General features: G+C 43.3%; 1 protein-coding gene across 1 annotated transcript; it reads left to right on the top strand.

Annotated features, from left to right (window-relative positions):
• Nucleotides 1-7,745: 7,745 nt before the first annotated feature.
• Nucleotides 7,746-26,189, top strand: LOC120034394 (DNA (cytosine-5)-methyltransferase 1-like). Its single transcript, XM_038980928.1, has 34 exons — nucleotides 7,746-7,938; nucleotides 8,680-8,722; nucleotides 9,294-9,401; nucleotides 9,554-9,800; nucleotides 10,048-10,123; nucleotides 10,203-10,296; nucleotides 10,390-10,430; nucleotides 10,519-10,573; nucleotides 10,662-10,745; nucleotides 10,954-11,063; nucleotides 11,171-11,289; nucleotides 11,439-11,531; nucleotides 11,653-11,804; nucleotides 11,981-12,168; nucleotides 12,806-12,989; nucleotides 13,996-14,093; nucleotides 16,885-17,038; nucleotides 17,205-17,320; nucleotides 17,409-17,610; nucleotides 17,751-17,887; nucleotides 21,131-21,310; nucleotides 22,039-22,263; nucleotides 22,468-22,660; nucleotides 22,794-22,884; nucleotides 23,028-23,162; nucleotides 23,316-23,598; nucleotides 23,738-23,879; nucleotides 24,017-24,183; nucleotides 24,283-24,460; nucleotides 24,669-24,864; nucleotides 25,109-25,272; nucleotides 25,463-25,579; nucleotides 25,675-25,768; nucleotides 25,908-26,189. Exons 1-34 carry the CDS (start codon nucleotides 7,892-7,894, stop codon nucleotides 25,961-25,963), a joined length of 4,569 nt encoding a protein of 1,522 aa, XP_038836856.1. The 5' UTR covers nucleotides 7,746-7,891; the 3' UTR covers nucleotides 25,964-26,189.
• The last annotated feature ends 143 nt before the right edge of the window (nucleotides 26,190-26,332 follow it).

Below are 26,332 nucleotides of genomic sequence, written 5' to 3'. Positions count from 1 at the left end.
ACTCAATTTTGTATTGCTGATTCAACTTGTTAGCCAGGGTTCGTGAAGATAACCAAGAATTTACAACTTTCAGATGAGACTGAAATAAGGTGACAATTAATATTGACTGCTATTGATGTAAAATATTACTAGGTCTTTAAGAGCTTATTCAGAAGATAACTGCTCTATAAATATTATTTTGTGGTTCCCCGACTTTCTAGTTAATTACATTTACATGATTAGCTCAATCAGGTAATATTAATTACAGAGAAAGGATTTTATAGAATAGCATGTCATATCACTTAATCCGGCATAGCCAAAGACACGACACCGTACACTGCTGTGCAACAGGCCAAAGTGAAAAAGGATTTCCATATGTCATTGGAGCAATTGACTGCACCCACATTGCAATGAAAGCACCATCATTGAACGAATTCAACTTCGTCAACAGAAAAGGTTTCCATTCTGTCAATGTGCAGGTCATCTGTGATTCACATTTGGCTTTGTTGAATGTAGTGGCCAAATGGCCAGGTGGGAAACATGATTCATTCATTGCGCAGAACAGTTCAGTCGGCCCTAACCTCCAGGAAGGAGCCGTTGAGGATGGATGGCTTATTGGTAAGTGACTTGTGTTTTATTTGCCATGTTAGACCTCTACTGGGAAACTGAATGTTGTGTTCATAACTGCAGGAGACCGGGGCTACCCATTAAAAACATGGCTGATGACTCCCCTCACAAACCCCTCAAACCAACAAGAGGCAAGGTACAACCAAGGCCACGCACTCACCAGAACAACAGTGGAGCGCACCATAGGCCTGCTGAAAGGGCATTGGCTGTGCTTGTCTGGGACAGGAGGCACACTGCAATACCAGCTTAGCAAGGTTTGCCTATGAAATTACATATCTTCAAATGACATTACGTGGATGTAATACAATGTGCAAATTCCTTTTTAGGTTTGCTACATTGTCAAGGCTTGCAGTGTGCTTCACAACATTGCAATCAAAAGTGTAATTCAGTGGAATGACCCACTCAGACACGATGAGCTCATGCCTGACAGGGAGTGTTTCCCACCACCCATAATAGCCCTGACACTGAGGACAAGAGTCAATATCATACAACGGTTTTAGGTATCTGTTCTTCCAAATATTGTAATCAAATCGACAAGGAAAACACGTTTACATTGTGCCAGAATTTGTCTCACATGTTTGACACAATCAACAAGTTCTTTCAATGGTTGATTTCTCTCTCAGGCCGTTGCATACATCCTCCAGCTGCTGTTTGAGTCCAAGAATTGATGTGTTGATCTCTTGTTGTTTCAGGACTGCATCACAGGCTGACTACTTCGCTCGCGTCGCGTGCACGTGGCAAAATACATTTAGAAATCTATATTATTCAATTATTGCGCCAACGAGTGTCTGCGTTGCCAAGTGCTAAAATAGAAGTCAGTTCTATTTGTGACGCAGATCGCGCTGCAAATCCTGCCTCTCCCATCTCCTCATTGGTTTATAGAAGCAGGTACCCATGTGCCAACTCCTCATTGGTTATACCCACGTGGGGGACTGAAAGACAAACAAGGTCAGTGGCGGTAATGCACCTAATTTATGAAAGTTGCCAATCGCAATAAAGTCAAGAGAAGAAAAAGCCTAGAAGGAGGAGAGCTGACTAGAAACGACTCGGTTGACCGTTTTATGTGTGGATTCATTGTCGGAGTAGAGGACCTTGTGCATTTCAGGTAAAATAACAACTCAATGTTTATATCCCAGGACAAATTAGCTAGTAACAGCAAGCTAGCTAGCTAGCTAAATAGGACAAATTAGCTAGCAAGTGCAAGCTAGCTAGCTAAATTGCCATAAAGGTTTAATGCTTTTCGTAATGTAATTGGTTCAGATTTTGTTTTGATATTTTAACATGCGTGTCGTGATCGCGTTTGGTGTGGGGGGACAAAATAAATGTATGCATGATGGCGCACACGCGCAGCCGGTTTGGGTTCCGTGTGAGGTCTCTCCAATTATGCTGCCAATGCGCTGATCCATAGCAGACAGTGAAGAGTCACTCTGCCCTCCTGTTGCACTTATATCCCTTTTTTGGCATATGTTTTTAAATCAACCCATTTCTTTTTAATTTCATTAACTGTTCTGCAGTCAGATGAGGCAGAATTTACCACAGCACTAACCTTCTCCCAAGCAATTTTTTGTTCTCCAAAAAGTATGACTTGTTTTGCTTCCACTTCAGTGATCAAAGGTTCTATTTCTGCGTCCAAAAAGTTTTTTTCTTTGATTTCTCCATGTTGGAGAACAGAAATTAGTGACATTTCTTGGAGCTTTAAAGGGAAGATTTGTGACCATAAATGGTCATTTAGAGCGGTCTTTATGTAAATGAGACTTCACGTGCACAAGCACAGTGTTTTAGAACGTGTCTGATTTATCAAGGCAAAATACTTACAGGTGTGTGTAAATCAAGCGTACGAGCAATTCATAAATACCAACCTTTTTGTACTTGCCAACTTTATTTTTTTCCCGTACAGTTAATTTAGAAGCTTTTCTACGCAACATCGATAAATGAGGGCCCCGGTACTTGATAACCAAGCAGGGTGTAGTCCTTTTGAACTTCCTGAATTTATCCATATAGAGTACCACAGTGTGAGTCATAATACCCATTAAAAACCTAGCGGTCAAAACGGGGAAATGGTTCTAATCGTTTTTCCACTGTTCATTTTCCCCATAGGGGATTTTAGAAACACTTAAAATAATTTCTGTGTTTTGTGTAGGCTTACCCCGGTGTGATGTTTTGATAACTGTAAATCTCCATGGGACAAGGTGACTTATCAATATATTTGCCTGTATTTAATCCCCCAAAATGAAATACTAATGAACTACAAATGCCATGATGATCTGGATGAGACTGCCTAATCGAGGCAAAGCTAAGAATCTCTAGATTAACTACCATGTAGTAATGAATAAATTGGCAAAATGTCTTTAAATTGACAATTCTGTGAACTGTCTTGTGCAAGTTTTAAATTTATATAATACCTGTTAGCAAAGGTGTCAGATAGAGATGACGTGCAGGAGCTTGCAGGGATTTGTAGTCTTGCATGATGTCTACTTTGATGCTAATTTTTCGAATCGGAGAGTAAATGGAGACGAATATATTGATAAAAGTCACCTTCTCCGAGAGAGATTTAAATGGTTATCAAAACGTCACCCCAGGGTAAGCCTACACAAAACACAGCCCTTATTTTGAAGTGTTTCTAAAATCCCCTATGAAAAAAATGAATGGTGGAAAAACGATTGGAACCGTTTCCCTGTTTGACTGCTAGGTTTTATGGGTATTATGACACTTCCAATGTGGGTCTCTATATGCTTTAGCTAAGTGTGCTAACACAGTCTTTAATCTGTCCTCCTTTACCTTTCCTGGCTGGCAAAGTAGCAGCGCTTGGCTTGGGCAGGAGCTCACCCGAGCTGAGTACCAGCATTTCAAATGTTCTACTGCTTGAGCACCTGTTACTTTCAGAAAATATTAGCTCAAAAGTATTGTGGAGCTTCTGGACCTTAATATAAACAGTACCTGCACCCAAATTGAGTACCGGCACCTATTTCAGACCAAGTCAAGCACTGTAAAGCACCAGGATGTTGTTTCTGGTTTTCAATCTGATTTTATAGAACTGAATTTGAAATCTGAATGCATCTGAGAAGTTTAATATATTCATTTATATCAACTTGAAATTATAATTTGTAAACCAGGTACACAGACAGTGAATGCAATACCTACAACATTGAAACTGAATATATAAATATTTCATTTTAATATTCAAATCAAATCAAATTGATGTATATAGCCCTTCGTACATCAGCTGATATCTCAAAGTGCTGTACAGAAACCCAGCCTAAAACCCCAAACAGCAAGCAATGCAGATGTAGAAGCACGGTGGCTAGGAAAAACTCCCTAGAAAGGCCAAAACCTAGGAAGAAACCTAGAGAGGAACCAGGCTATGAGGGGTGGCCAGTCCTCTTCTGGCTGTGCCGGGTGAAGATTATAACAGAACATGGCCAAGATGTTCAAATGTTCATAAATGACCAGCATGGTCAAATAATAATAATCACAGTAGTTGTCGAGGGTGCAGCAAGTCAGCACCTCAGGAGTAAATGTCAGTTGGCTTTTCATAGCCGATCATTAAGAGTATCTCTACCGCTCCTGCGGTCTCTAGAGAGTTGAAAACAGCAGGTCTGGGACAGGTAGCACATCCGGTGAACAGGTCAGGGTTCCATAGCCGCAGGCAGAACAGTTGAAACTGGAGCAGCAGCACGGCCAGGTGGACAGCAAGGAGTCATCATGCCAGGTCGTCCTGAGGCATGGTCCTAGGGCTCAGGTCCTCCGAGAGAGAGAATTAGAGAGAGCATACTTAAATTCACACAGGACACCGGATAAGACAGGAGAAGTACTCCAGATATAACAAACTGACCCTAGCCCCCGACACTTTTTTTTAATTTTATTTCACCTTTATTTAACCAGGTAGGCAAATTGAGAACACGTTCTCATTTACAATTGCGACCTGGCCAAGATAAAGCAAAGCAGTTCGATACATACAACAACACATAGTTACACATGGAGTAGAACAAACATACAGTCAATAATACAGTGAAAAAATAAGTCTATATACAATGTGAGCAAGTGAGGTGAGATAAGGGAGGTGAAGGCAAACAAAATATATATAAAAATAAATAAAAATATAAAAAGGCCATGGTGGCGAAGTAAATACAATATAGCAAGTAAAAAAAAACACTGGAATGGTTGGTTTGCAGTGGAAGAAAGTGCAAAGTAGAGATAGAAATAATGGGGTGCAAAGGAGCAAAATAAATAAATAAATGAATACAGTAGGTAAAGAGGTAGTTGTTTGGGCTAAATTATAGATGGGCTATGTACAGGTGCAGTAATCTATGAGCTGCTCTGACAGCTGGTGCTTAAAGCTAGTGAGGGAGATAAGTGTTTCCAATTTCAGAGATTTTTGTAGTTCGTTCCAGTCATTGGCAGCAGAGAACTGGAAGGAGAGGCGGCCAAAGGAAGAATTGGTTTTGGGGGTGACCAGAGAGATATACCTGCTGGAGCGCGTGCTACAGGTAGGTGCTGCTATGGTGACCAGCGAGCTGAGATAAGGGGGGACTTTACCTAGCAGGGTCTTGTAGATGACCTGGAGCCAGTGGGTTTGGCGACGAGTATGAAGCGAGGGCCAGCCAACGAGAGTGTACAGGTCGCAGTGGTGGGTAGTGTAAGGGGCTTTGGTGACAAAACGGATGGCACTGTGATAGACTGCATCCAATTTATTGAGTAGGGTATTGGAGGCTATTTTGTAAATGACATCACCGAAGTCGAGGATTGGTAGGATGGTCAGTTTTACAAGGGTATGTTTGGCAGCATGAGTGAAGGATGCTTTGTTGCGGAATAGGAAGCCAATTCTAGATTTAACTTTGGATTGGAGATGTTTGATGTGAGTCTGGAAGGAGAGTTTACAGTCTAACCAGACACCTAGGTATTTGTAGTTGTCCACATATTCTAAGTCAAAGCCGTCTAGAGTAGTGATGTTGGACAGGCGGGCAGGTGCAGGCAGCGATCGGTTGAAGAGCATGCATTTAGTTTTACTTGTATTTAAGAGCAATTGGAGGCCACGGAAGGAGAGTTGTATGGCATTGAAGCTCGCCTGGAGGGTTGTTAACACAGTGTCAAAAGAAGGGCCAGAAGTATACAGAATAGTGTCGTCTGCGTAGAGGTGGATCAGAGACTCACCAGCAGCAAGAGCGACATCATTGATGTATACAGAGAAGAGAGTCGGTCCAAGAATTGAACCCTGTGGCACCCCCATAGAGACTGCCAGAGGCCCGGACAACAGACCCTCCGATTTGACACACTGAACTCGATCAGAGAAGTAGTTGGTGAACCAGGCGAGGCAATCATTAGAGAAACCAAGGCTGTCGAGTCTGCCGATGAGGATGTGGTGATTGACAGAGTCAAAAGCCTTGGCCAGGTCAATGAATACGGCTGCACAGTATTGTTTCCTATCGATGGCGGTTAAGATATCGTTTATGACCTTGAGCGTGGCTGAGGTGCACCCATGACCAGCTCTGAAACCAGATGGCATAGCGGAGAAGGTATGGTGGGATTCGAAATGGTCGGTAATCTGTTTGTTAACTTGGCTTTCGAAGACCTTAGAAAGGCAGGGTAGGATAGATATGGGTCTGTAGCTGTTTGGGTCAAGAGTGTCCCCCCCTTTGAAGAGGGGGACAACCGCAGCTGCTTTCCAATCTTTGGGAATCTCAGACGACACGAAAGAGAGGTTGAAAAGGCTAGTAATAGGGGTGGCAACAATTTCAGCAGATAGTTTTAGAAAGAAAGGGTCCAGATTATCTAGCCCGGCTGATTTGTAAGGGTCCAGATTTTGCAGCTCTTTCAGAACATCAGCTGACTGTATTTGGGAGAAAGATAAATGGGGAAGGCTTGGGCGAGTTGCTGTGGGGGGTGCAGTGCTGTTGACCGGGGTAGGGGTAGCCAGGTGGAAAGCATGACCAGCCGTAGAAAAATGCTTATTGAAATTCTCAATTATAGTGGATTTGTCGGTGGTGACAGTGTTTCCTATCTTCAGTGCAGTTGGAAGCTGGGAGGAGGTGTTCTTATTCTCCATGGACTTTACAGTGTCCCAGAACTTTTTTGAGTTTGTGTTGCAGGAAGCAAATTTCTGCTTGAAAAAGCTAGCCTTGGCTTTTCTAACTGCAACTACTGCAGCATAAATACTGGAGGCTGAGACAGGAGGGGTCAGGAGACACTGTGGCCCCATCCGATGATACCCCCGGACAGGGCCAAACAGGAAGGATATAACCCCACCCACTTTGCCAAAGCACAGCCCCCACACCACTAGAGGGATGTCTTCAACCACCAACTTACCATCCTGAGACAAGGATGCCACGGCACAACCCAAGGGGTGGCGCCAACCCAATTGAATTTTAAAACTGAATGCAATATTCATTCAACTCAGTTTGAAATCATTAAATAAGTTCAATTTCTGAATAAAATTTGTGCGTTACAAATACTTTTAAAAAAATCAATTCCAAGATACAAATAAAAACTTATGGAATTCAAATACCATTTCTGTTGCCACTGAAATGACCCATAAATAAACAAACCACACCCCCGCCATCCCCACGTGTGCGTTTGCCAAGTTGCGCCATGTCCACCAGATGCATATGCGTTTTGAAAATATTGAACGCATGGTACACAGAACGGACCACCACCTAGTGCGGCATCCCTAACGTAGCGTTCGTACTACTTCAATGTCAAAGAGTTTGCGGCATCTCGTGGACATGAGGCGTTAGTTGTACAGCAGGTCACCATAACAAATACATTTATAAAGCCAGCTATGTCTCTCTGATAAGTAATAAATAAAAAAAATCAACCATTATCACGAGCAATCCGATTGCATTTTTATCTTTCCTCGATTTCCCTCGAAAAATCATGTACATTTTGGTGAACGAAGTAGTAGGCGAATCAATGGGGGTGTCAACAATTTACAATATTCCATAGAGAGGTGAAAACATACTATGAAACAAACAGCCAATGCTAATGTATCATTTAATTAAACTATCAATGTAAAAGTTGTTCAAAACCTTAATCGATACATGTATTAATGAAATTTGATCCCATATTCTCCATGCGTTTCACCTATACATCAACGTAATGGTAAAGCCCAAAATCCGCGCGAAAAGACGGCCCGCACCCCTGAGCTGCATATAGCTAGCCTACAACAGATGCCACACACATTTTTCAGAGAGCTCTGATTTTAGCACATAGTTTTAACGATTCTTTGTTGTCTTTTCTTGTTTTTATCAAAACGAGTTTTATATTTTAGTGTATCACGCTCACACTTGAAATGCCAGCCAATACCTCCTTGTCTCTGCCAGTGGATGTCAGGAAAAGGTAACGTTACAAGCTAGCTAGCGCAAATGTAATGTTGCAGTGCTGTCATGTTCGGCTAGCTAGCTTGCAGCACACTGCATCCAGTTCACCCTTTGTCCTGTCAAATAAGCACACATGCATGGCATGTGGTATTCTTATTCTCACCGCATCACACGATCCACCATTCCATGCACAATACTGCGAATTAATTTTGCCACGCTGAAACGGCTCGGCTAACTGGATAGCTCGCTAGCATCTTCCACGGTTTTCCTATGCCATGTCTAGCTATTTTACTGTACCAAAGATGCGTTGTGCTTGGGAATGGATTTGGCGCCAAATAATACATTTTGTCTCATGTCAGCTGTTGCCTCTCCCTTCAATATTGAATACATGCATGTTTTTATTTCCTAGTTGGCTAACTAATGTTAACGTTCGCGTTATCGCTCTAATTGTTAGCTTGCTAGCTATCATCGACTATTTGTGAAATGTTAGCAACTCAAAACGGCTAGCTATCTACATTGTCTGTTTACAGCATGATAACATTACACTAGCTGGCTTCTTGTTCGATGCTTGGTACAGTAGCTAGGATAGGAATTTAAAATCAAGTCAGGTTCACAATCAATTGTCCAGCTAATTAGCTAGATAGCGTTAACATTTTAGCGTCAGCGACCTGTCAACAAGTTGTGCCATGCTGATATGTTGGATTTGACTATGTTTAGGTCATTGTAGCAAGTGGGTAACACTTTTTTTGTTTGTTTACAGGCTGGAGGTGTTGGAAAAAGATGAAGATGGGATCTCAGATGAGGTGAGTGACCTGATCTACCAAGTTTGACATTTGGTTTCGGATGCTAAAGACTTATTTACGTTTTCTGTTATTTCATCGTTGACTAATGTCCAGAAAGCCGATTATGACCATCCCTTTGTGAAGTTGTATTAGTCGTATGTACAAGATACACATGGTATACATCGTCCAACGAAATGTTTACTTGCAGGTTCCTTCTGGACAATAAGATACAAGCGAAAGTAAATGGCTCAGACTAGAATAAACATTTTAGCATAAGTATAATACAAGAATGCACAGTATAATATTTACATCTGTTTTGGGGATTGGGGGGCAAGTGTTTACATTGTACATGATTTAGTGTGTGGCATAAAATCGTGTGGATGAGTGCATATGTGTGTGGAGAGCTGCTTCGTGTTCAGCATTCTGATGACTTGTAGCTACAAACTGTCTCGGAGCCTGTTGGTATAAGACCTCATGCTTGATTGTCTTCCTCTCAGTAGGCGAGTGAACAGCTTGTGGCTAAGCACTTAAAATAACTTAGATGGGTAGCACCTTCCAAAGCATGTCTTAAACCAGTTTATTTAACTCATAGGACCGTGTCAAAGAAAAGGTCAAGTTGGTGCAGGACTTCCTGCATGCGGATGCCCAGGACCAGCTCAGCAGCCTGAAAGCCAAGATGAAGAGTTCAGAGATCTCAATGGTGAGTTGTGGCTGCATCCTGTCACTCTAACAAATGCACTCACTCTGGCCCATCACTCACTCCATAGAAATAATCTTTGGGTTTATCCAAAATTGCACCTTATTTCATATATAGTGCAGTGCTTTTGACCAGGGCCTACATGTTCCCCTCAGGATGGCTACCTCTCTAAGGTGAAAGCCCTATTGGGACGTGAGCTGTGTGTGGAGAATGGCTCACACGGTGATGTTGTGGAGCAGAACTGCAAAAATGGCAAAACAAATGGCTCTGCCGCAAATGGTGACTCTCACAAGGAAGAGGATGAAGAGGGAATCATGGACACCAAAGAGGCTGATGCCATGAAGTCTCCTGCCCCCAAAGGAAAGGGAGGACGGAAGAACAAGTCAGACTCTGAGCCCAAGAGTGAGTAGGAGTGGTTGGGGACATCAATTTCTCCCTGGATTAATCTATACAGTATCCCTTTTCTGTGATGTCTCATGCTCTTAAAGATTTGTTATGTCCATCTAATTGTTTGACCAAGCAACTTGTAAAACCCCAAACACATCTTAGAGAACTGTACATTTTGGGAAATGACTAAGTGTTGAGGCACATGATCCTTAAATAATAAAATCCTTAAATAATAAAACATTGTTTCTTTACTTTTGTCCAGAATCTCCTGGTTCCAGGGTCACAAGAAACTCTGTCTCCGGGAAACAACCGACCATTTTATCAATGTTCTCCAAAGTGTGAGTAGGAACTCATCTGTTTCCCTTAACCTTTCACGGTCTTATGCATTCTGCTCATGAATAAACTTTCCTCTTGCAGTCAGAAGCGCAAGTCTGATGAGGTGAATGGAGAGGTTATGAATGGAGAGGTGGAAGAGAAGGAGAAAGTAGACCCGGACACAGAGGAAGAGGAGGTGAGGTGATCTTATTGTGAGGCACCTGTCACTCAGACATGTGATTTACTCTTATTAATCAATGCACCTCCTAATCAGTCCTTTCTGTTGTAGACGCAGGAAGAGAAGCGTTTTAAAGTGGAGCCAGACAATAAGTAAGACCTTTCACCTTTTAACACCCCCTTTCAATTAGCCACACCCTTCCGCCAATTTGCATTGACTGTCTCCATCCTCTCTTCTCAGGCCAGTTGCAGAAGACGCCACTAGTGAGAAAATGAAGGCAGTGGCTGCAGCTAAGGTGAGGCCCATTCCTGTGCTCAAGCTGTTATATAATTTCGGAGCAGAGTTGCCATGTCAGTGTCACTAATGCTCATCTCCTTTTTCAGACTCCACCCCCTAAATGTCCAGACTGCAGGCAGTATCTGGATGACTCGGACCTCAAGTTATTTCAGGGAGATCCTGATAATGCGGTGAGAAACTCGAGGCTGTAATACTAAAGAAAATGTGATACGGTGCTATTTTAACATGTCATTAGGGCCAACTGAATATTTGTTGAATGATGACTTGCACTAAATAGGATTTTATAGAGTAAAACAATATGGATCTATTCTAGTTGTCATGGTTTCATTGATTGACTGGTAGAACAATGACTTTTATTGATTGTTTGTATACTTACAGCTGGATGAGCCAGAAATGTTAACAGACGAGCGCCTCTCTCTGTTTGACTCAAACGAAGACGGCTTTGAGAACTACGAAGAACTACCCCAGCACAAGATTACCAACTTCTGGTGAGTGGTCCCTTCATGCTGACCCTTCAAAATTGTATACAGCATCAGCCTTTCAGTGCATGTTTTTTGCGGTCACCTTGGTAAAAGTGAACTGTTCTTTTTTGCAGTGTTTATGACAAGCGTGGCCACCTGTGTCCATTTGACTCTGGGCTCATTGAGAAGAACGTGGAGCTGTACTTCAGCTGTGCAGTCAAGCCCATCTATGATGACAACCCCTGCATGGATGGTATGGCCCTGACCTTTTTCACACTAACAATGTTTATATACTTGTTTTCCTTCAACCGTAGTTGATTTACAATCTTTACTAAACCATTTTATGTAAGATATACTTGAGTGGTGTACCTATGGCTAACTACTGTACTGCTATTTTTCTAGGTGGGGTTCCTGCCAAAAAGCTTGGTCCCATCAATGCCTGGTGGATCACTGGTTTTGACGGAGGAGAGAAAGCCTTAATTGGATTCACTACAGGTAATCTCAAGATCTTCTTAGGTTTAAGTGGATTGAATGTTGAAACATTAGCCTAATGCCTATATTCATGATGTATATAATGACTCTGACCTCTAACCCATGACCTCTTCCCCATCTCCAGCCTTTGCTGACTACATCCTGATGGATCCCAGGGAGGAGTACGCCCCCATCTTCGCCGTGATGCAGGAGAAGATCTACATGAGCAAGATGGTGGTGGAGTTCCTGCAGAAGAACCCTGATGTCAGCTATGAGGACCTCCTCAACAAGATCGAGGTGAAATACTAAGATCGTTTACTAAGATCGTTCAGTGTTGCAACTACAGTTTATTGGAGAAGTGCAGGTAGTTATTTTTCTGTTTGGTGCCTAATGAACATGGCCCAAATCTTCACACATGGCAACATCAGCTTCAGCACTGACTTGACTCGCCAGCTCTCCTCTTTGCCCCTAAGACCACAGTGCCTCCTGCTGGGCTGAACTTCAACCGCTTCACAGAGGACACGCTGCTGCGCCACGCCCAGTTCGTGGTGGAGCAGGTGGAGAGCTACGACGAGGCCGGGGACTCTGACGAGCAGCCCATCATCGTAACCCCCTGCATGAGGGACCTGATCAAGCTGGCTGGGGTCACCCTGGGAAAGAGGTAATGATAGGACCTGGTATTGTCTGTTGTTGCAACAGACTTGCCGTTTATAAGCACAACACACCCCCCCCCCCCCCCCCCCCCCCCCTGCTGTCTGCTTCTCACTAGGCTGTGTGGCTGGAAGAGAATCCTAACTCTCTTAGCATGAAGTTAAAATGGCAGACTGTCGGTCAATAGCTGGATTGAAGATGCACTTCAGTCTAATTTGCTGTGGTTCATTTTATGTTAAAACCGTAAAGTTAAAGGTCCAGCCGCCAGAGCTGTGTATGTTCACATGCTGCTTTGTTGGGGACAATAAGGGGGTTATGTTTGTGTCCCTGCTGTTTGTTCCCTCTGATCCCTGGTGTTTAACACTCCTCTTGACATTCCCTAATGCAGCATGCTGTTGTACTGGTAGGTATTCTACAGCCCTTCGGTCTGAAAATATCCTTGGCTTGTTTGGTGTGCATTGCAACAAATGTGTTGTCATAGAGCAATTTGGCGAACTGTAAAGCTCATCCCAATGTGTGCTGTTTGTCATAAAAAAAAATCTGCATGGCTGCTTTGGCTGTTGAGAGCTTGAACACATCATTACTACATTTATAATAATTGATTGCATTAGCACAACACCCAACCACCTGCTTCTTTCCCTTCATAGGAGAGCTGCTAGAAGACAGGCCATCCGCCATCCCACCAAGATTGAGAAGGACAGCAAAGGAGGGCCCACTAGAGCGACTACCACCAAGCTGGTCTACAAGATCTTTGACACTTTCTTCTCTGACCAGATTGATCAGAATGAGAAGGATGGAGGAACCAAACGGCAGCGCTGCGGTGTCTGTGAGGTAACTTACCAAGTACCAATCTGAATGAGGTTGAGCCAGGACTTTGAGGAGCCTTATTTAATTGCACTTTGAATAAGTGCAAACCTTCTGCCAAGCGAACTAGCTAAACCCTTATGCAACTAATTGGTCTCCTGTTCATAATTTAAGCATTTATTTAACTAGGCAAGTTGGTTAAGAACAAATTATTATTTACAATGACGGCCTACCAAAAGGCCTCCTACGGGGGCTGGGATTAAAAATATAGGACAAACCGCACATCACGACAAGAGACAACACTACATAAAGAGACTTAAGACAACACAGCATGGCAGCAACACATGGTAGCAGCACAAAGCATGGTACAAACATTATTGGGCACAGACAACCGCACAACGGGCAAGAAGCTAGAGACAACAATACATCACACAAAGCAGCCACAACTGTCAGTAAGAGTGTCCATGATTGAGTCTTTGAATAAAGAAATTGAGAACTGTCTAGTTTGAGTGTTTGTTGCAGCTCGTTCCAGTCGCTAGCTGCAGCAAACTGAAAAGAGGAGCGACCCAGGGATGTGTGTGCTTTGGGGACCTTTAACAGAATGTGACTGGCAGAACGGGTGTTGTATGTGGAGGATGAGGGCTGCAGTAGATATCTCAGAGGGGGAGTGAGGCCTAAGAGGGTTTTATAAATATCAACCAGTGGGTCTTGCGACGGGTTTTCAGAGATGACCAGTTTACAGAAGAGTATAGAGTGCAGTGATGTGTCCTATAAGGAGCATTGGTGGCAAATCTGATGGCCAAATGGTAAAGAACATCTAGCCGCTCGAGCACCCTTTCCTGCCGATCTGTAAATTACAACTCTGTATTCTAGCATGGGTAGGATGGTCATCTGAATCAGGGTTAGTTTGGCAGCTTGTGTGAAAGAGTGACTATGATAGAGGAAACCAAGTCTAGATGTAACTTTAGCCTGCAGCTTTGATGTGAAATGCCCTAGTTTAAAACACTCCATGTTCTCATTCTTCTGTCTCCAGGTTTGCCTAGTTCCAGATTGTGGCAAGTGTTCAGCCTGCAAGGACATGATCAAGTTCGGGGGTAGTGGTCGCAGCAAGCAGGCTTGCCAGAAGAGGAGGTAAGTTAGCTGATCTTTAGTGCCCCTTAGTTGCCTAGATAAATGGTTCCTGCCATGGCTGTTTCTGAACACTCATAACATTTTGTTCCAGAACACTGTTCCTTCCCATGATCTCATTCTGGAAAAACACTAAACAGTTCTGAGACTGTTAAACTCCACTCTTTTATTAATAATAAAAAAAAAAAAAAAATGCCACTAAGTGTGAACTGGGCTATGGGGTGGAACTGGGGATGGGGCAACGCTAGCCAGCTAATGAACATCTTCAGAGCCCTTAATTTCAAATTAGGCACTTATGTTGTAGGTGTGGCGCAGTCCTTCTCAAATAGTGGGGTGGGGGCTCGGAGCGATGCCGGGGGGGGTGCGTGTGACCATGGGGAACATGCTTTTTTTTTGCCGCAGGGAGTAGGGTTTTTTTGCACCGAACAAGAGCACACAGCACAGCGCAGGAGATATGAAGTGCAGATAACAAACCCTTAAGAGACACCATGGAAAAATATTTAACAGGGATGAAAAGAAAGTCGGAGAGAGACTGAGACAAACGTAAGTCTCCCGAAAGCTAAGACGAGGAAATATGACGAAGAGTATGTAGCGCTTGGCTTCACTGTGACTACGGTGGGAGACGAGGAAAGACCGGTATGTTTACTGTGTCTAAAAATGTTGGCAGAGGACAGCATGAAGCCAAATAAAATAAGACGTCACTTAAAGACATTACACCCCAATCACGCTGATAAGCCGCTTGAGTTTTTTCAGCGAAAACGTGCCGAATGTTGCCGACAATCGTCCCGCTTTGTGAATGCTACTCCAGTAAACCAGCGAGCACTGTTAGCATCATATGGTGGCGTACCAAATTGCTCAGTGCAACAACAAAAAAACACTCCATAGCAGAGGAGCTGATACTACCTGCAGCATTAGACATGGTCTCTGTCATGCTGGATGATGCAAGTGCTGCAAAAATAAAAACTATCCCTCTGTCCAATGACACTGTCGCCAGACGTATAAATGACATTGCTAACGATCTTAAAGAACAGCTGGTAGATAAAGACAAACGTTTTGCCTTACAGTTCGATGAAGCAACTGACCGCAACAGACTTTGTTTGTCATGTCAAAACGTACATAAGTGATAAACTCCCTGTGAGGATCTACTTTTTTGTAAATATGTCAGAGACAGAGCCACAGCTGAAGAGCTATTCAAAATGCTGGACTGCTTCCTGACTGAGAATGGGCTAAAGTGGGAGAACTGCATTGGTGTTTGCAGTGATGGTGCACAGACCATGGCAGGGATGAGAAAAGGACTTCGGGCACTCATCAAGAAGGCCTCACCTAATGCTGCGTGGACACACTGTGTTATACACAGAGAAGCACTGGCATCAAGGCACCTTTCCTCTGAATTAAGGGAGGTTATGACTGACATTGTAGGTGTAGTCAATTTTATAAAGACCAGACCACTAAAAACAAGAGTCTTCTCTGCTATCTGTGAGGAGATGGGAGCTGAACATCAAGCTGTGCTGTTTCACAGTGAAGCAAGGTGGCTGTCACGAGGAAAAGTCTTGTCCAGAGTTTTTGAGCTCAGAGAGCAGATAAGAATGTTTTCGGAGCAGGAGCACAAGTATGACCTCGCAGAAAAATGTAGTGATGAGAACTTCCTGGCAAAACTGGCCTACCTGAGTGACATATTTGGAAAGCTAAATGAACTACATCTACAGCTTCAAGGGAAAGATTAACACCTCCCTCAGGTCACAGACAAGATCAGCTCTTTCACTCGAAAGCTTGCAATGTGGGGCAGGCGACTTGATGAAGGAAATACTGATTCATTCAAGAACCTGCATGAATTTGTTGACACTACTGACTATGATGCCACCTCAGTGATTCCATATATTAAGGAGCATATTTCATCACTGATGGGATTCTTTAAAGTACTTCCCTGAAAACAGTTCCCAATATGACTGGGTGAGATCCTTTCAATGCTCCAACTGGTTTCAGCTCTGCAGAGGAGGACCAGTTCATTGATATGACGTCTGACTCCACATTGAGACTGAGGTTCACATCACAGACACTGAGTGAATTCTGGCTGAGTGTAGAGAGGCAGTACCCACTCTTAGGGCAGAGGGCCATGGGCATTCTTCTTCCTTTTGCAACATCTTATCTTTGTGAGACTGGCTTCTCTGCTGTTGTTGCACTGAAGACCAAGTACAGGTCCCAGCTAAACATTGAGCAGGAGCTGAGTTGCAGTATCATGCTTCGAAAAGCTGTGCTCTGCAAAACGTGCTCATTGTAGCCATAAATCCTGACTTCTTCATTTTGATTTAAAAAAAAATCAGTACATTGTTTTCATTTTTGTTTTATAAGTCAGTGTTTCATATTGTGCTCCTGCATTAATGTTGCTGATCAATTTGAATTTATTTAATTTTATTTTTCAGTATCAAATGGTCAAAAAATGTTTACAGTTTAAATAAGGATTTAATTTTTTTTTAAATTTCAGGCAAATTTATGCACTTTTAGTCTTTTCTGTTACTGACTAAAACAATGTTAATAAAGTTATTCTTTGTAAGTTGATCTATTTATTTCCTTTTTTCTTTAATGTTAATAAGGATACAATGTTATGCAGAGGTGTACTTATAACAATTTTATAGACAAATGATACTATTTACAGTCGCGGTGGAGAGTTGGGGGGCGCGAAATGTTTACTTTTTAGGGGGGGCGTAACAGAAAATAATTGAGAAGCACTGGTGTGGTGGCTTGAACTCATTGGCTAATGGGATCTGCTCCCTTGTCAATGTAATTTCCCCACCAGATGCCCCAACCTGGCAGTAAAGGAGGCTGAGGATGATGAGAATGTAGAGGAGGAAGAGTTGTTGCCTGTAAAGGCCCCTTCAAAGAAGGTGTCCAAGGCCAAGACTAAGAAGCGGAGCAATGGCAAGCTGACCTGGGTTGGAGACTCTATCAAAGTATGTACTCCTTAGTGTTGTAGGAAGTTCTTAACCTCAAACTGGTCAAAATATCCCTTAATACACTAGACTTGTAATATCAACAATGTGTATGTAATTTGACTGACTTGCTGCAATGCAAACAGCTCTTGGGATAAAGGTTCTCTCCTCTCCCTCCTATGTTCAGACTGAGGGGAAGAAGCAGTACTACATGAAGGCGTGTATGGACAACGAGGTGCTGGAGTTGGGAGACTGTGTTTCTGTCAGCTCTGATGACCCATCAATCCTGCTCTACCTGGCCAGGTAGGTTCTATAGCAGTTTAAGAATCTTGACTTAGCCTTTTCTATTGGTTTCTGTATGGCTCAGGTGTTGACTGTCTTGGGTCTCCAGGATCACATCCCTGTGGGAGGATAACAATGGGAAGTGGTTCCATGCCCACTGGTTCTGCCGCGGTACAGATACTGTACTGGGGGAGTCCTCTGACCCTCTGGAGCTGTTCCTGGTCGAGGACTGTGAAGACATGCAGCTGAGCTACATAGAGGGCAAGGTCAACGTCATGTACAAGGCCCCCTCAGACAGCTGGTTCATGGAGGTAAGAATTCATTGGCTTTATTGCCCAGATCTGTGCACCCTGTCTTTCCAACTCCTACAGTCATTGTCATGCCAATTGTCTATACAGCTACTACTCAATGCACCTCATCACTGATGTATTTCGTACCACTGTGTTTTCAGGGTGGCATGGTAGAGGACATCAAGGTGATTGACGATGACAATGGGAAGAATTTCTTCTACCAGCTGTGGTATGAAGGAGACTGTGCCCGCTTTGAGACCCCGCCTACCTCCACACCCCAAGAGGACTTTAAGTACAAGTGAGTCAAAATTGACATTTAAAGCACTGATAGGGCTGTCAAGTACTTACATTTGGAGCTCTGAAAATCTAGTACTGGAATACCTTGAAAAGCTGACATTTCCTCAGTGTGGTTCTTAACGCAATCGTCCCACCTGGCCAATAGCCAGGGAAAATACAGAGCGCCATATTCAAATAAAATGATATAAAAATCAAACTTTCATTAAATCACACATGTAAGATACAAAATTAAAGCTACACTCGTTGTGAATCCAGCCAACATGTCAGATTTCAAAAAGGCTTTTCGGCGAAAGCATAAGATGCTATTATCTGATGATAGCACAACAGTAAACAAAGAGTAGCATATTTCAACACTGCAGGCACAACACAAAACGCAGAAATAAAAATATAATTCATGCCTTACCTTTGACGAACTTCTTTTGTTGGCACTCCAATATGTCCCATAAACATCACAAATATTCCTTTTGTTCGATTAATTCCGTCGATATATATCCAAAATGTCAATTTATTTGGTGCGATTCATCCAGAAAAACACAGCTTCCAACTTGTGCAACGTCACTACAAAATATATCAAAAGTTACATGTAAACTTTACCAAAACATTTCAAACTACTTTTGTAATACAACGTTAGGTATTTTTAAAAGTTAATAATCGATCAAATTGAAGACGGGATGATCTGTGTTCAATACAAAAAGAAAACAAACTGACAACTTTTTTTGGTAATGTGCCTCAAACAATTTACTTCAAGTGACCCACATTTAAGATGGCCGTACTTCTTCATTACACAAAGGAATAACCTCAACCAATTTCCAAAGACTGGTGACATCCAGTGGAAGCGGTAGGAACTGCAAACAAGTCCCTTAGAAGTCTGGTGTCCCAATGAAAACTCATTGAAAAGACAGTGACCTCAACAAAAAAAAACATCTGAATGGTTTGTCCTCGGGTTTTGCCTGCTACATAAATTCTGTTATACTCACAGACATGATTCAAACAGTTTTAGAAACTTCAGTGTTTTCTATCCAAATCTAATAATAAAATACATATCTTATATTCTGGAGATGAGTAGCAGGCAGTTGAATTTGGGCATGCTATTTATCCAAAAGTGAAAATGCTGCCCTCTAACCCGAAGAAGTTAAAGTCCTTTTGAAATTTGTTGTAGCCAAGGTTTTTTAATGAGCTCTTCTGCTCCAATGATTTCATTTCTGATAAGTTTGTGGTAGACTTTCTTTTCTTTCCTGCAGTTTCAATTGACTGGTGTTGCGTTAACTAGAGGTCGACCAATTAATCAGAATGGCCGATTTTAAATTAGGGCCGTTTTCAACTAGGCAAGTCAGTTAAGAACACATTCTTATTTTCAATGACGGCCTAGGAACGGTGGGTTAACTGTCTCGTTCAGGGGCAGAACGACAGATTTTTACCTTGTCAGCTCGGGGGATTCAATCTTGCAACCTTACAGTTAACTAGTCCAACGCTCTAACCACCTGATTACATTGCACTCCACGAGGAGCCTGCCTGTTACGCGAATGCAGTAAGCCAAGATAAGTTGCTAGGTAGCATTAAACTTATCTTATAAAAAAACAATCAATCAATTAATCATTAGTTAACTACACATGGTTGACGATAATACTAGTTTATCCAGCGTGTCCTGCGTTGCATATAATCGATGCGGTGCGTATCGTTACTCCAATGTGTACCTAACCATAAACATCAATGCCTTTCTTAAAATCAATACACAGAAGTATATATTTTTAAACCTGCATATTTAGCAAATATAAATCCAGGTTAGCAGGCAATATTAACCAGGTGAAATTGTGTCACTTCTCTTGCGTTCATTGCACGCAGAGTCAGTGTATATGCAACAGTTTGGGCCGCCTAATTTGCCAGAATTTTACGTAATTATGACATAACATTGAAGGTTGTGCAATGTAACAGGAATATTTAGACTTATGGATGCCACCCGTTAGATAAAATACGGAACGGTTCCATATTTCACTGAAAGAATAAACGTCTTGTTTTCGAGATGATAGTGTCCGGATTCGACCATATTAATAACCTAAGGCTCGTATTTCTGTGTTATTATGTTATAAGTAAGTCTATGATTTGATAGAGCAGTATGAGCGGTGGTAGGCAGCAGCAGGCTCGTAAGCATTCATTCAAACAGCACTTTCGTGTGTTTTGCCAGCAGCTCTTCGTTGTGCTTCAAGCATTGCGCTGTTTATGACTTCAAGCCTATCAACTCCCGAGATTAGGCTGGTGTAACCGATGTGAAATGGCTAGCTAGTTAGCGGGGGGCGCGCTAATAGCGTTTCAAACGTCACTCGCTCTGAGACTTGGAGTAGTTGTTCCCCTTGCTCTGCTTGGGTAACGCTGCTTCGAGGGTGGCTGTTGTCGTTGTGTTCCTGGTTCGAGCCCAGGTAGGAGCGAGGAGAGGGATGGAAGCTATACTGTTACACTGGCAATACTAAAGTTCCTATAAGAACATCCAATAGTCAAAGGTTAATGAAATAAAAATCGTATAGAGAGAAATAGTCCTATAATTCCTATAATAACTACAACCTAAAACTTCTTACCTGGGAATATTGAAGACTCATGTTAAAAGGAACCACCAGCTTTCATATGTTCTCATGTTCTGAGCAAGGAACTTAAACGTTAGCTTTCTTACATGGCACATATTGCACTTTACCTTCTCCAACACTTGGTTTTTGCATTATTCAAACCAAATTGAACAGGTTTCATTTATTTGAGGCTAGATTGATTTTATTGATGTATTATATTAAGTTAAAATACGTGTTCATTCAGTATTGTTGTAATTGTCATTATTACAAATTTAAAAAAATTGTCCGATTAATCGGTATCGGCTTTTTTTGGTCCTCCAATAATCGGTTGACCTCTAGTTAAAACCATGTATGGTTATTTTGACATCAAAGGTTGTCTTGACCTTGGCTTGCAATACAAAGGGACATTTTGGGTGTTTTTTTTGTTTGAGAAACATGATACAATACCCTATCTCAAATGGCAAAATGTTGAATTCCAATGTATAGTGCCTTTGGAAAGGCTTGTCAAGCGGTAATGCTGTTTTTCTTCTATACTGCAATTTAATACAGATTGAGGTCTTCAAATTACAATTCAGTGCTTGAAAGTCCTTGAATTTTACTTTGCAATGTCTATGAACCTTTTAAGTGTTTGTCATTTGATAGGAGGATTAATAAGTTGGTCTTGGGTTACCGTGTCTCCTGTATTTCAGCTTCTGTGCCAGCTGTAGTAGGGCTGAGGAGAGGGAAGAACAGGAGACTCCTCGGGTGTTTGAACCCATAAAGGACGAGGACCACGACTCCAAGGCATTATATGCTCTGGCCTGCCTGAAGGGAGAGCAGTTCAGGGTGGGAGACAGCTGCTACCTGCCCCCTGATGCATACAACTTCAGGTGAGTGGAACATCCAGGAATACTGACGTTTATACATGGCATTGTTGAATACTTGTTTCTGATTGGTAAGCTAGGTTTGGTTTGCTAAACTAGCAAGTCTGTTTGTTTAGTCACCAATGCAACTAATGTAGTGATCTTGTTAACTTGCTATCTACTTCAGTGGATGTTGAAAACATTTCTAGTGGCAAATGTGTTCAATTATAGCCTTGGTATAAAAGGCATAAATAACTCTATGCATTCTCTGGAAAAGAATGCAACTCCATGGCATTTTAGTCTGGCTCCGCTAGCACATCGTGGAACACCTTCCACGTTCATGCTTTTCATAGGATGCAAAGCCCCTTGTTGATTCTCTTACATCAGTGATATTCAAAGTCGCGGTGGGGTCGCGACAACACAAATAATGGGAACAAATTAAGAGTACATTTTATTGTATGGGACAGTATACAAATGTTTTTGGGAAAGATCTGTTAAGGGATAAATCTTATGAAGGTAATTTTATGTAAATTTAAATGTATTGAGTTTAAGGTCATTAGATTTGGAGGGGTGGATCACAAGAGATTCTGGTGCAAAATGGGGTCCCTGCTGAAAGTTTCAATACCACTGCCTTACTTAGGCATGGTCTCCATTGGGGACAACTAGGCAAATCCTAGTGTTGGCGAATTCAACATCAGCTTTTTAAGAAAAAATATATCTCCCCTTACCATAACATTATTTTCTTTTGTGCTCAGTGTGAAGGCAGCCAGTCCAGTGAAGCGTCCTCACAGGAAGGAGGACGTGGATGAGGAGTTGTACCCAGAGTACTACAGGAAGCATTCAGACTACATCAAGGGCTCCAACCTGGATGCCCCTGAGCCCTTCAGAGTGGGACGCATCAAGGAGATCTTCTGCCACAGACGCAGCAACGGGAAGGCTGACGTGTCTGAAGTCAAACTGCGCTTGTACAAGTTCTACAGGTGAGCACCCAAGTCAAATGTCATGGTAGAACTGCAAAGAAGGACCCCTTGGATCCATGCCAAATTTAGTAACTTTTGTACAATGAGAATGTCAGCCTAAAATGCATCTCTTCACTGTAGGGGAGTTGAACTGGTGCCAATATATGCATGTCTATAACTTTGTCTTCTGTGGTTTTACTTTACTCTTAATGTTCACCCTCTCAGGCCTGAGAACACTCACAAGGGGGTGAAGGCAGGTTACCACACAGACATCAACCAGCTGTACTGGAGTGACGAGGAAGTGACAGTCAACATGTCTGAGGTGCTGGGCCGGTGTCGTGTGGAGTACGGAGAGGACCTGAATGAGACAGTTCAGGACTTCTCCTCAGGCGGACCTGACCGATTCTACTTCCTTGAGGTGAGGCTGGACTAGATGAGAAGCAATTGAGCAACTTTAACTTCCCATATTAATCTTGCATGATAAGTAGCTGAGATGCTCATTCGAGGAAGTTTGCTCAAGATGGTAATATCAGTTTCCTTCTCACCCAAAGGCTTATAATGCCAAGTCCAAGAGCTTTGAGGACCCACCCAACCATGCCCGCTCTGCTGTCAACAAGGGCAAGGGGAAAGGGAAGGGCAAAGGTAACTACTCTCCTCTGTTACTTATTGCCAGTCACATAGTTCTCTCCTTTTGAAATGTTCTCTTGCCTATTAGAGGTTTAGGCTTGTCATGAGGCTTCTCTGACTACTGTTGTAACTGTGGCTCCAAACCCCCTGCCCTCCAGGTAAAGGCAAAGGGAAGTCGTCTTCTGCTCAGGAGCCTCCAGACCAGGAGCCTCAGGACCCCAAGGTGCCCAAGCTGCGTACCCTGGACGTGTTCTCTGGCTGCGGTGGGCTCTCTGAAGGCTTCCACCAAGCTGGTTAGTAGTTTCTTCACTTCAACAGCTTGGGAAATGTTTAAGTTGTGGGTGACCACGGGAACTTTTTTAATATACAGGTAGAATTTCTTACAAGAGTTAAGTGTTAGTCAGGCCACATAGTGACTGCAATTTGTTGTTGCTCCTACCTGTCAGGTATTGCTGAGACTCTGTGGGCCATTGAGATGTGGGACCCAGCAGCCCAGGCCTTCAGACTGAACAACCCGGGCACCACAGTGTTTACAGAGGACTGCAATGTGCTGCTAAAGCTGGTGATGTCTGGAGAGAAGACAAACTCCCTGGGCCAGCGGCTGCCCCAGAAGGGAGACGTGGAGATGCTGTGTGGAGGCCCTCCCTGTCAAGGCTTCAGCGGCATGAACCGCTTCAACTCCAGAACCTACTCCAAATTCAAAAACTCTCTGGTGGTGTCTTATCTCAGGTCAGTTAAACAGATTTGCACATTTCCATACAAACATATGTATGAGTATATTATTGATCTGTCCAAGTACAGAAGCTCCAGTCTAAGTGGTTGCTGTGTAGTTATATACTTTCCCCTAACGTGTAGTCTCCTCTTATAGTTACTGCGACTACTACAGACCCAAGTTCTTCCTGCTTGAGAACGTGAGGAACTTTGTCTCCTTCAAAAGCTCCATGGTCCTGAAACTGACTCTCCGCTGTCTTGTCCGCATGGGCTATCAGTGCACATTCGGAGTCCTTCAGGTGAGTTATTAGTGAACTTAAGCTGGCATGTTTGTTTCTGAATGATGAATCCAATAGTCTGCAATGTTTTTAGTTATTGTGAAAGTCATTCATATGGGATATGCTTAAGCCTGACCTCTGCTGTCCACTCCTCCCAGGCTGGGCAGTACGGCGTGGCTCAGACGCGGCGCAGGGCCATCATCCTGGCGGCTGCGCCTGGGGAGAAGCTTCCTCGCTACCCAGAGCCCCTGCATGTGTTCGCTCCCCGGGCATGCTCTCTCAACGTGGTGGTGGACGACAAGAAATATTTCAGCAACGTCACACGGTAACCAGCCACCAGTCAATGTAAAAGCGTGTGGTTGTATGGCTTGTGATGTGAATGATAATGCTGTGTCTAGTTTCTGATTGTTCCTTCCTGTTTCAGAGGTAATGGCGGTGTGTACAGGACCATCACAGTCAGGGACACCATGTCTGACCTGCCAGAGATCCGCAACGGAGCGTCTGCTCTGGAGATCTCCTACAACGGAGAGCCCCAGTCCTGGTTCCAGAGGAAGATCAGAGGCACACAGTACCAGCCCATCCTCAAAGACCACATCTGCAAGGTACAGCTGCGGCTCGGTCTTTGGAGTCTCTTGGCAGCTTTAGTCAGCTATTAGGCCTCAGTGCAGCTTAGTGAAAAACTGTTTGGTTTTTACAGGAGCAGATTTGTTGTGCCTGTAATGCTTGGACATTGGTTAAATGAGAACTGTCACGAGGATGGGTGGGCAATAGCATTCCCTGAAACCAACTAAGTCCCTCTTTGGTTCCCAGGACTTGAGTGCCCTTGTAGCAGCCCGTATGAGGCACATCCCCCTGGCGCCTGGCTCTGACTGGAGGGACCTGCCCAACATGGAGGTCCGGCTGAGAGACGGGACCTCATCCAAGAAGCTCCGCTACACCCACCCAGACAAGAAGAATGGCCGCAGCAGCTCTGGAGCACTGAGGGGCGTTTGTACTTGTTCAGGAGGTACTCACTTTTTATGGATATGTAGGCCATACAAATGTTATTAAATGCTTACTGGATTTCATTTTTCCCCCATTTTAAATACAATAGTAACCTGATCAGTTTAGCCTCTTGGCTAAAACAGTGGGTGCTTGGCGTGTTCATAACCTGTTCATTTTTAACGCAGTTTTTTAGGTCAGATGGCAAATCCAAGGGGTTGTTGTAATGCTGTCTGTAGACATGTTCTGATTGCCATCCTGTCCTCTAGGGGTGCCCTGTGACCCTGCTGACAGGCAGTTCAACACTCTGATCCCCTGGTGTTTGCCTCACACGGGGAACCGCCACAACCACTGGGCCGGCCTCTATGGCAGGCTGGAGTGGGACGGCTTCTTCAGCACCACCGTTACCAACCCTGAGCCCATGGGCAAGCAGGTAAAATCTAATACTGTACCAGTTCTAGCAGAATTGATGAATGGCTAGGACCATTTCACCTCAGGACACAGCCATGTAATAGCATGTACAGTGGTTGTAGTTTGTTGTAAATACTAGTCTACAGAAATGTATTGGTCTCTCTCCTGCAATGTTGGATGCTTTTGGTACTAAATGTCCCGTCATGTTTCAGGGTCGAGTCCTGCATCCAGAGCAGCACAGAGTGGTCAGTGTGAGAGAGTGTGCACGCTCTCAGGGCTTCCCTGATACCTACCGCTTCTTTGGAAACGTTCTAGACAAACACAGACAGGTACTGGACTTGGTCTCTCTGTTCTCCATCAGGAATTCAATCCCCTCCTAGAAAATGCCTTGGAGTGACACTTTGTTTTTGTCCCCCCCCCTCAGGTTGGTAACGCTGTTCCTCCACCACTCTCCAGAGCCATTGGACTAGAGATCAAGAAGTGTGTCTTAGAGCGGATCAAGGAGGAGAACGAGAAAGGTTAGGCCTGCTCAAAGTGCATTCTGTGGTAGTTACTGCTGCTCATTAGGCATTTTGATGAAATACTGATAGTGGCATTAATGTGGATGGGAAGCATGTCATCAGTATCCATACTATGAATGCCATTTTCCTCCATCAGAGAACGGGAAGCAGGAAGAGAACCTAAAGCAGGAGAAGATGGAGGTCTCGGACTAGTGCCTGGCCCTATTCCAATCCCCTTTCCACTGAGAATCAAATTCCCCGGAGATCCTGAAGCCCACATTTTTTAAATGAGCTGGCCAGTCTGCAGTACCATTCCATGTTTATGATTTTCTAAATGTGATTTTAACCGTGTTTGGAAAGTGAAAATAAATTGTATGTAGTTTTTATATGTTGTAATATTTCAAATAAAGCTCTTATTAAATGGCAGTTCCTTCTCACATTTCGTCTTGGCAGCAAAAATCTGTGCATACAGTAACTGGCGACGCTTGAATTTAAGCATTCTATGGGACAATTAGTGCCCCATTTACTACCAGGCTCTCATGCCCTGTTAATGACACATGTTATCAGGGATAGACTATTTAG

Source organism: Salvelinus namaycush, chromosome 41 (assembly GCF_016432855.1).
Source record: "Salvelinus namaycush isolate Seneca chromosome 41, SaNama_1.0, whole genome shotgun sequence".
Classification (NCBI taxonomy): Eukaryota; Metazoa; Chordata; class Actinopteri; order Salmoniformes; family Salmonidae; genus Salvelinus; species Salvelinus namaycush.
This window is presented reverse-complemented; position numbering and strand designations above follow the sequence as displayed.